The 11,056-nt window shown below is 40.6% G+C and overlaps 1 protein-coding gene across 1 annotated transcript in view; it reads right to left on the reverse strand.

Annotated features, from left to right (window-relative positions):
• Nucleotides 1-2,990: 2,990 nt before the first annotated feature.
• The window catches only part of CNTN3 (contactin 3 (plasmacytoma associated)), a gene marked incomplete at its 5' end in the record, with an annotated part of 50,732 nt that continues 42,666 nt past the window's right edge, over nt 2,991-11,056 (reverse strand). Inside the window, 6 exons of the mRNA XM_009864817.1 lie at nt 2,991-3,091; nt 3,676-3,844; nt 5,652-5,764; nt 9,013-9,199; nt 9,813-9,928; nt 10,103-10,337. Coding sequence (XP_009863119.1) covers nt 2,991-3,091; nt 3,676-3,844; nt 5,652-5,764; nt 9,013-9,199; nt 9,813-9,928; nt 10,103-10,337 — 921 coding nt within the window. The remainder of the gene's footprint in view (nt 3,092-3,675; nt 3,845-5,651; nt 5,765-9,012; nt 9,200-9,812; nt 9,929-10,102; nt 10,338-11,056) is intronic.

Below are 11,056 nucleotides of genomic sequence, written 5' to 3' on the forward strand. Positions count from 1 at the left end.
CTCAGGATGGAATTGCTGATTTTGGTTAGCCACAGAAGCTGCTCTGGAAAAGCCTGCAGGAGGTAAGCTAGCTCGGGGACCTCTCACCTTATCCCTTACGTGTTCTTTCACCTTTTTCTTTTCTCCTGTACTTTGCCCATGACAATTTTTTTTCCCCCTAAGTCAGTTTTATTACTGCAAATAAGCATTAACTAAATTACAACATGAGGAATAGAGATCAGTTTGAAGGAAGACTAATGTGAACCTTGGGGGAAACGCAAAGCAAGGCACGTCCTACAACCTACTGAAAGAGAAAACCCCATTTACTCAGGAAAAAATATTTCAGTCTTGCCTCTTGTATATAAACGTGTAAAGTTGCTGGATCACTGTTAACCCTTATTGCAGCATCTGGATCAGCTCCCTATGATCTAGGTAGAAGCCTCTCTTTAAAAGCTTAAAATAACACAGCTCTGTTTTGCCACGGTGCTCCCAGCGAAAGGTTTGAGCGCTAGAAAGTCTCAGGCTCTCTGGGAAGCTGCTGCAGGATGTTCAGGAATAAGTCATCTGTGGGGGCAAACAGGCTGTGCAATTTAATGCTAAATAGCGACATAAATTATTATAAAGAACTAACTCTCCTTCTCCTTTTTCTTTTAGAGGAGAGGAAACAGCCTGATGGCATGGATGGGAAACAAAGCCAGGGGAAGGGAGGAGTGGGGCTTTTTTTTGTCCTGTTGCAAACTTATTTTAAGAGGTGAGGCTTGAAAGCTCGAGCACAACCCTGGGTCCCTGCCCCATCGATGCCCGACTCCCCCGGGACAAACCAGGGCAAATTTACACCCTTGCTCCTCCCTCCTGCCCTGCTCTCCTGTACAAGTGTGCTGGGGATATGGGTTGGGATTTTAGTCTTTTGGCAGCAAAGCTATGGCAAGGCAAACCACTCCTACCCTGCCAAGAAGTGCTGGTTAGCAGAAATACCACGAAGAAGCAGTAAATATACTTTTTAGACGCAGTAAATCCCCATGTGTGCAAATATCTAATACAAACAAGCAATAATGCTTTGAAATATTCTAGTATGCCTCAATGTAATAAATATTTTATTAGAGTAATAGAAAAGAATGCATACAGATAACCTTAGGATACACACACAACTGGAAATTTAAGGGTAAATTTCAAACTTTTCAATATGAAACAAGGTACTCGGTACATATCTCATGGAGATATATAACTAGAAATTAAATAATACAATGTAGTCACATGGAAATGGCAGTACAGGAACATGGACTAGAATTCTGTGAAACAAGAATAGAAAGAGTCACCCTTTGTTGCATGAAACATAACTATACACTTACTAGTAACCCCTGTTTTTCCATCTCCCACCCACCCCCCATTTGCAAGTGTCTGAAAACATCACTGGTTAGCCACGTTCAAAAGCAACTAGCCATTTATAACTAGGTATGTACAGTATATACAGATCTTGCTTACTTCAACAGTTAGCACATATTGTCAGCTGGATGTGACCCTCACAAGGTAATCTGCTGTTTGAATACATGTCAAGGTTTTTTTTCCTATAGTGCTACCATAATTTCATTAATCCTGGTTCTCTCCCTTTCTGTTTCTGTGTGTTGTAATAATACTGTGAGTTGTGGTGGTTTTTTTTTTAAAAAAAGCCTGTCAAGGGTATGCTTTGTCACATGAACACTGGCTCTACTGTGTATGCAGGCAGCTCTCTAAAAGGTGGCTAAAAGGCTGACTTGACTAAATTCACAACTATAGCTGTCAAATGTACCAGGTTTAATGTATCTTTAATATATTGCTATGAAACAATGCAAAGATTTCTCTGTAACAGCAAGCCTGAAGTGTTGTCTTTTGTGTAATTTTTTTCTTGTAACTATAATATTGCCATCAACTTACCAGAATTGTGACGGTAATGGGGTACAATTGAGTGCCAGACCAGGTGAAATAGTTTTGAATTGGCTAAAGAGCAGCAGGAAGGAGCATTATGAATGCAAATTGAATTAAGGATGAGTGTGATGCTTTGGATGAAAGAGCAGGATATTCTGGGGCTGCATATTTGGAAGCACCACATCACAAGGTAGTGAGGTGGTGGTAGTCCCTTTTCATAAGGCCATGGTGCAACTAAACGCTTACAACTGGGCACTTTTGTTTGTGAAACACACTGACAGGAGTTCAGAGAAGGGCAATAAAATGATCCAGAAGGCAGGAGAAATTGGTTATGAACACGGAACCTGGTTAAGAAATATCAGGTGGGGATATAAGGAAATTAACTTCAAAATCTGTTGGTGGAGAAGGTTGGATGTTCCAAAAGGTGCGTTCCATAAGTGTGACTGCAATAAAACAGAGAGCCTGCTTTGAAACATGGCTGTGAAATAATTTCTTAAGTGGAAGAAGTGGCCTCTTGGCCACCCCAGCTTGGATGGGGCAAAACTGGGACTCACCTCTACCTCCCAGCTTTGACTTCTTGCTTAGATTTAGAACAACTTATATAAAGGGCAGTAAAACTGATCCAACCCTACTGGATGATGACACTGTCTTACAAGGGCAGCCACTCGGTCGACGTGTTCTCATCCGGCTGAGATGCCACGTCTCTGATTTAATTTTTCCTATGCAGAATGAGGTTACTGTAGGAATGTGGAACGTACTCCAGACAGTTCAGTGCCACCACGAAACCGGAGTTTCTCACTGAGCTAAGCTCCTCCTCGTCACTCTGACCACAGTGCTATTGCTCTCCCTCTCTTCCATTGTATCTGAAGCAGGTACTATGTAAACTCCTTTGGTTCAAGTATTAAGGCATTTTAGATTCCTTTTTAAAGGATTTGCTAAACTTTACATAATATTTTACTTCAACCTACAGTGAAATATAAAGAATTTATAAACACATCAGGATAGAAGAAAAACATGCATTAACCACTGCAGTATTTTTTTTTAAAAAAAGCACTTCTCTGTAGTAACCGATTCTTTTTGTTTTTTCCCCAGCAAACAAAAATGTATCATCACAACACTGAATTAAGAGTCAAGGAAAATATTGTTGGTAAGAAGCTGGATACACTGAAGATGTTCAAGAGTGACGGACCAGAACCTCTTGCATCCATACCTGTGACAAATGAAAAAGGTCGGGATTAAATGAAAGCATGAGTATCTGGCTGTGCCAAATTACTACCCTTCCCAGGTGCTAAGCAAAACTTATTGTACATTTTTAGTTCTGATAAGCAATGAAAATTTACAAAAACACAGTAAATATTTTAAAACTCTAGAAATGCCTTGCAAAATGCTGAAACTGTACAAATGCTCTTTACTGTCAGGAGGAAAGTCAAAAAAAAAAAAGAACATTTTTGATACTAATTACTGTGGTAATTTACTAGTCAGCAGAATGAAGTTTGTCATGCACAAAGGCATGAAGGCTGTTAATTGCTTTTTCTTTGTTACCTTGTTACCATACAACATACAAGTATTAATTCTTTTCTTCTCCCCATCAATAAGGACTCATTCCTGCAAAGACAAGCTGTGACAACCGCTCTGTGTCAACGGCAAATTTAGTTACGACTCACTACCGCGAGGCAGAGACGTGTCTCTCCACGCAAGGGCCTCCAGCGTAACGGAGGCTGGTGGGGGACCCTACACACAAAAGAACTGAGCTGGAAAGGTAAAAATTATTGAACAGATTCTGCTTCGACCTACTGGCTAGTCTGGGAATCAGGATCTGATCGCTGCTGGCGCCATCTCCGCCATCGGTTGTTGCTTTGACTTCGATGATGTAATCTTCGTTAAACTGGAGCACGAGCTCCACGGTCGTCTTGTCCGTGTTCAGCACGTTCATGTTGCTCTGACTGATGGTCCTGTACAAAACCTGCAATGCCAAGCAAAGAGCTCTAGCACGTTGTTTCTCACGCTAGGACCTGCCTTGCAATTATTATTTGTGTTTCTTCAAAAAAAAAAAAAAAGGTTTTGGTCTTTGAAAAGACGGGATGCGAGAAAAGATCTGACTTTTGGTTAATATTATGGGGTAAAATTGCATTTAAAGAAAGAAGGTAACATTGATCAAGCTCTTTTAATCCAGTTTTATTCTAAAATGGGACAATGTTCAATGACAACAAATGAATAATGTATTGTTAAGTACCTTAATAATATATTATTCTATAAATTATTCCATCGTTTGGAAACTGTCATTAGCTAGATCAGCGTGTGCCAATATGTAGCTTGGAAAGGTGAGAACTAATCAAAATTACAGAGTCTGTTGGGAGATGTCCTGCAAGTGCCGAGTGATTATTCTGTCACGAAACTGAACTGCACTTGGTGTCCTGTGTTTTAAAGAACGGGACCTGATCGCCTCAGCCCGCTGTGCAGGATGGGAGGATGGGCAAGAGGAGGGATTTAAGGGCAACATCAGCCTCTCTTCTTTCCTGAAGGTTTGATAAGCCCGGAGGAGCCCTACTGCAGGCGGCAGAGTTTTACAAACGGGCATCCACTGGCGTCACCTGGCGGAGTTTCACCAATCGGACAAGCAGGTACGCTCGGGCATTGCCCACTGCAAAACCCAGCAATCCCAACTGCCCCACAGTAACAGCAATAATGTTGAAATGCGGGGGGGGGAAAGAAAAAGTAAAGCCACTGGCATTCCACAGGTGCTGCTGCCACTTTGGAGCCAGGGTCCCTAATCCTGTGCCTGGCTCTGGATTGCTCCTGAGGAACGGCACCGCTCACGGCACAGCGACTGCGCTGGCGTTCTCCATCTCATGTGTTGGCTCTTCTCTTCCTGGCAAACCAGCGCCCGTTAGCCGTACTGCCCGTGCTTTCTAGGATAAAAATGACCCTCCAAAGTGCTTTATTTCAGTAAAACTAACCAGCTTTATCAAAATTGAACTTATCCTTTTGTATGTCGCAATGTTTGTTATCCACAGGCGAACCTGAAATTGTGGTGGAAGACAGACGTTGGAGTTTGAAAATCTACACAGTACATTTTTTAGGTCAGCTACCATCTATGAAACTAGGTGGCTTATCTAAGCTGTAAACATGTTATTTCTTGCCAGTACAACTCAAAACATTGTGTAGTCAGATCTTCAGCATAAATCTTTTATGCAGGAATATGTCATGTGGGATCCAGCCCATCAAGAACATCCCCAGCTATTCCCTCAAACACGTTTCGATACCTGTGCATTTGCGTGCTGATCAGATTTAAAGTAGATGTAGCAACATAATTGCTATCAAGACAATGAACATGTCCCAGAGCAGTAAGAAGAAAAATATTTATCAGTTTTATGTATGTGTTCCTAGTATCCCTGGCCAGCAACAGAAACTATTCCCATCAGGTAAATCTTGGATTATATGTTACGCGTTGGGATAAGTGCTATACATGTGGTAAATGTCACACGTGCTACAACATCCAAGTGCTACACATCTGGAAAGTGGGATCTCAGGAGGTGGCTGCAGCTCCTGGCTTTGTTTGCATGAGGAGGAGAAGGTATTTAGTGTGCTGTTAGTGGTAAAAGCCCCATGGTTTATGAGATATTGTTAGAATGTGATTTAAAAATCTATAAAAAGAAGACACTACTGAAAGGGTTTAGATGTGATATTGTGCATCCTCTGCCTTGCAAATAGAGAAGAAAAAGCAAACTGTGCACTGCTTTCAGATATTTTTCTGGTCTGTTTTCACCTACCTTATACCCAGTCACTTCGGACTCATTCTCCATAGCTCTTACTTCCTCCCAGCTGAGGATTACTCTGGAGTCGGTGACATTCCACACCACGTTTCCTGGCGGTTGACTAGGTGCTTCAAATACATAATGAAAGCATAACTTTAATTTAATTGGTATTAGTGATTTATTCTACAGCAGGAAATAATCAGGTAATTGACTATCATTACATGTCAGATGCAAAAGCAACTCAAATGCAGCCTCGCCGTTTGTGCACTTTATGGTTCAGAAACTAAATTGGAAAAACTGAAGGAAAAATAGAATGGTACATAAATGGTATTTCTGAATTTGCATCATCTGCTGATGGTCCTTCATTAAATACAGCCAGACGAAAGCATGTATCTTAGGACACGGGTAATTAGAAGAAAAGTTGATGAAACCAGTGAGGTTAACGGACAATTTTGAGTTTTAATATAGTGCTAAGAATAACCAAATACTTTGCAACAGATTATTTAGAAGACAAATTCAGGTTTACTGAATATTCAAGTCTACACACTATGCTGATTTACTTTAATATGTCTGCAATGTAAAAATATTTGGCAGTGTTTTGGGTTTTGTTGCTCTTACCTCAAGGCGTGATTTGGAAACGCAGTCTCTCCCCTTTCTGTATCTGCAGTTGGAACAATAGTGGGCTTTGGCCAAGTAAATCTATTGGGGTTTTTTTGTTCATTAACAAGCTGAGACTATTATTTTCAAGAGGTGTAGCATGCTTTTAGCTGGACGCTTTAAGACATCTCGAAACTGCCAAGCTTTCTAAGGGGAGGTGAAGGTAAGTACAAACCTCTTAAGATGCCTCAAGTTGGCTTCCTAGAAAATGGGCCATGCGGTGGCACAATCGATGATTAAAATCTTTTCTAATTGTGTTAAGGAAAATAATTTACTGTTGCTGTCACCTAGTGGAGGCAACTGCTGCTTGGGTGGACCATCCTATGATGCCAAAGGTTCTGGTATTAAACACTGACAGTGGTTTTAAACTCTTTTATTTTTAAACTGTTTCACACAGGTAGCTCCCTACCTTCTTTCCATGAGCAGTCAGATCAAAACCCACCTGCTTGTACTTCTTAACACAAAGCAGACACAGAAATGTAAGAGGAAGACTTAAAAGAATTATTCTGAAGTCAAACAACCACTCACAGGTGGTTGGTGTGGAGTTGGTTTTTTTTGCAGTATTTGCCTTGGTCTATACACTAAATAGGATTTAACCTGATGCACTAATAGCAGCTTTTTGTAAAAGTAGGAGATTGTTTTACTCCTGAGAATTAAGTATTACAGTATATATGAACAGTTTTCACACTGAGATATTAAAGCTGAATTTCAAAAGAAGTGAGTCATTCTTCTAAATCTACAACAAAACCTTAATACAACATCTGAAAAAATGAAGCGTAATTATATATAAAAACTGTGAGCCTCTGTCACTTGACTTAGGGAAGTGAATCAGAAGGCTCTGATTCGTTTCAGACACCAGATATCTTCTGTAATCTTCAGTGTTCATAACTGCAGAACTTAATTTGTAATAGGTCAGATCCTGAAGCAGCACATCACAGAAGTACGTGTCCAGCGCTAAGCATGCAAATAGCTTCATGGATTTCTCTGAGACTCCTCAGGTGCTTAGAGTTGGGCAGATACCCCAGTAATTCTCCAAATTAGAAGCGATGGACCAAACATTTGGTTGTATTTCAAGACCTTCCAACTATGAAATATTGTAGCATCTCGCCTTACAAGTTTAGGGAAGACTTCCCCAGTTACTTGTCATTTTATATAGCAATATCTTATATATATGAACCCTGTTGTTTTCGGCTATGAACATGAATACTTATTTCAGATATAGAAGCAAAGGTACCTTAATGGTCAAAGGCAAACCCTGAATTTTAAATCTTGAAATACACTGCCAAGGGAACTTGAGTATTTGCGTTTCTTGATGTGGCTAAAAGTGACTAAGAAGGGTCCCATAGATTATGTGGGTGAAAGTAAATGTAATCTGCACAGAGATCCTTCACAGTGAAAAAACACATCAATCGCAAATATTCAAATTAGGGTAGAAATTGGGATTGATCAAAAGTCACACATTTAAATGAAAAATCAGTTTCTGCTGCAGCAGTAGAGAGAGTTGTTTGTCTTAGTTAACTAGTAGCAAAAATCCTTCAGATTAACATTACACCGTACGGCTGTGTTTCTGCTCTCTTTATTCCTCAGCAAGACACGGGGATATAATGCAACTGATTTTTCTTTTTAATAATTTTTCCAAAAATAGCAGCGATCTCGACCAAGGGCCTGATGCAGATCCCGTTCCCATCAGCGAGATCTGCTGCTTGTCCAGTTCTCCTTCACATGCCCCAGAGGCAGGTGGTCACTAAAAAAGTAAAAAAAGGCCTGAACTGACCAGGCTGGCACAACCTCTAGTGAGCAGCCACAAAGATGATTAATTAAAGGAAATTATTCATCACATGTCAGGTACGGGCTGCCAGCAGTGAGTTACTTCAGATCAGCCAATTCATGGTAACTATGCTTGTATTTAAACTGCAGCAAATCTAAATTAATCTGAGTTGGTTTAGTCCTCAGTGGCAGTGTGACACGTGTTTTTTGGATACAATAGTTTCTGGTAAACTATCTTATTTCATCGTATTGATGATGTGACTGCTTTTGGTAGAAGGATGTTAACGACTCTTTCAGGGAACCTGACCTTTTAGACAGATTTAACTGTACATTCTCGTGAGTCTGACAGAAATACTTCAAGATTGATGACCCCGATTCTGATTTGTATCGCAATGCAAGAGCATACTAAAAACATTTCCACTAGCAGAAAAATTAGCGCAGCCTTTGTCAATCAGTTCTCCACCTTAATTTCTCCTTTTTAATAGTAAAGTGGCCTCTTGTGCAGGGGAAACAAGGGACATGAAGGATTGTTTTGTATGAATTCTCTGAGGATCACTGCATTTCCAAAGCTATGCCCTAGAGAACTTATAAATATGTTATAAAACCTTGAAAAATTCAACAAGTCTGTGTTTTTTTCCTCCCGAATAACATACATTTTTCTTTTAAAATTCTTCCAGTCACTAGAGGAATAATAAAGGCTCTACGCAGAAATTATATATGTTACTTCACCTCCACTGGCATAGTTAAGTTTTACTTATCTTGCTAAAGTAGCAGGGAGGGCATAAAATGGAATATCTATGCTCAATTTAATTGTGTGACTCCTCTAGTCTGTATGAAAATCCAGGTCACTTAGACATATGTTGAGATTCCCAGCAACGTGCCTCTTTCTCATTGCCCTGCAAGTGCTAGCCCGCCTTTGTGCCTCTCCTCACTTTAAATTCAAGATACTTACGTGTCTTTTTTGTGGTAGCATTTACTGTGGCGCTGAAGGGACCTGCTCCGGCGCTGTTAAAAGCACGGACAGCTGTGTAGTATGCCAAGTTGCTCTTCAAACCTGTTATTCTTATTGATGTCTCATTCCCTGCAGCTTTTACTCTGTTTGAAGATTCTTCCTTTCCACCATTATTCCAGTACCTGACCTAGTAGATATAAAACAAAACCATTTAAAATCCTGCATGGAATGGACTGTTCATCCACAGCATTGCATTTGATTCCCTTAAGTGCCTGTTTTTTCTTAGCTAAAAAAGGTAGAAATAACTTGAAGTTTCAAAACTATGTTTGCTATGTAAAAAAAAAAAATAAATTCTTATCCATCTGCTTTTCATGCTTGCTGCTCTTCTTAGTGCGACTGTAGGAAAAAGGAAACTGAAATATTAGATCTTGCTTGAATTAAAAAAATGACAAGAGGAAACACATTACTTCATCTGAAAACTAAACAAGTTAAACTCAGAAAACAGTACCTTACAAAATAGTTTCATTGGAAGTAAATGTAATTCTGAAAAAAATGTCAGTTTGAAAATAGTGTTAGGCAGATAACATGGCTATCAGCACAGGAAGCAAAACACAATTTCATTGTGTTCTTTGTTTGCAAAGATACTTAGAAGAAAATATCCTTCTTCTGGGTGTAGGTGGGGCAGGAAGAAAGCAAGACATGGTCAACTTCTGTAAATTTGTGCTGCAGCCTGCAGCCTGCAGCACCCCTCTGGCTCATGGCCCCGTTTACAAAAGGGAGTGGATTTTAAATGAGCTCACCTCATAGCCCAGTAACCTCCCACTGCTCATCTTCCAGGGAATGGCCGTCCAGGAGACCTCGATGACTGAGGACGACAGACTCGTCGCGGACACCCCGGAGGGCGCCATGCTGGGCTCTGTATTCGGAAATCAATAAATGAGAGATGATCAGCAGCACTGGGGACTGTGGAAATAAACAGGTCAACATGCAGCTGATCTCAGTGACTGTCGCTATATTCTGTGATGAAACACCTCATGTTAAATCTCTGGAGCCGACGCAATCTGGACCTGGAGAGAGCTCAATCCCCTACCTTCTTCAGCCGAAAAAACTGTGGTTACGGAACTGAAGGGCCCTTCTCCTTTGTTGTTGTAGACGCCGACTTTGACTTCATATGGTGAAAAAGGCAAGATGCTTTCATTCCTAAAGACGTATCTCGGGGTGTCAGGAGAGGTGACCACAGTCTGTATCCACGTTGTGGTGCCAAAGGGGCGGAAAGCAACGACATAGCCAAATCCTTCTCCATTTTGCAATTCTTCAGGGATAGGCTGTGAGGAAAGCAACAGACGACAGAAGTCTGTGGTGCTACATATAGCATGGGACACGCTTTGCAGGAAGAAAGTACCGACAGACTAACGTACATGACTGGAACCAGGTTCTGGTGCTGCATTTGAGATCATTCCCTCAGCAAATTCACTCTGGTACGGCAGAGCAAAACGCGTTGCTTCAAACCTGTTTTAAGGTTTGTGCTTCCAGAAGAGAACACTGTTCAGGTATTTTCCTTATTTTCCACTATGTATACTGTTTTAAGACACTCTAAATATTTTTTTTTCCCAATTTCACAATCCATAGTTCATAAAAAATGATTACTTGCTTAAGTCAACTATTATAGAACCCAGTACTACCTCTGTAGGGTGGCTTATAGCTTCCTCTGATGTGATTATGGTTAGATAACCACACCGAGTACTCCATTTAAGTAACAGAATGTTACCATTTTTTAACTCATTAAAAGGGGGATACATAATGCAAATTAGTATCTGCTTGCTTGTATTGGCTACACACGCATCCAGAGTTAATGGTAGGAACGCAAAAACTGCAAATTTGCACAAAAAAGCGAGGCTTTGGCTCGGCTTTTGAGCAATCCACTTTCTCTCTTGCCCACCCTCCTGCCCCCATTTTAGAGTTAACATTTGTTTGAGAACAGAAGCAATCTCAGACAGACTAACTAGATTTCCTGCTGATTGCCACCAAGCAGAACAGGGACATG

Source organism: Apaloderma vittatum, unplaced genomic scaffold, assembly GCF_000703405.1.
Source record: "Apaloderma vittatum isolate BGI_N311 unplaced genomic scaffold, ASM70340v1 scaffold1172, whole genome shotgun sequence".
Classification (NCBI taxonomy): Eukaryota; Metazoa; Chordata; class Aves; order Trogoniformes; family Trogonidae; genus Apaloderma; species Apaloderma vittatum.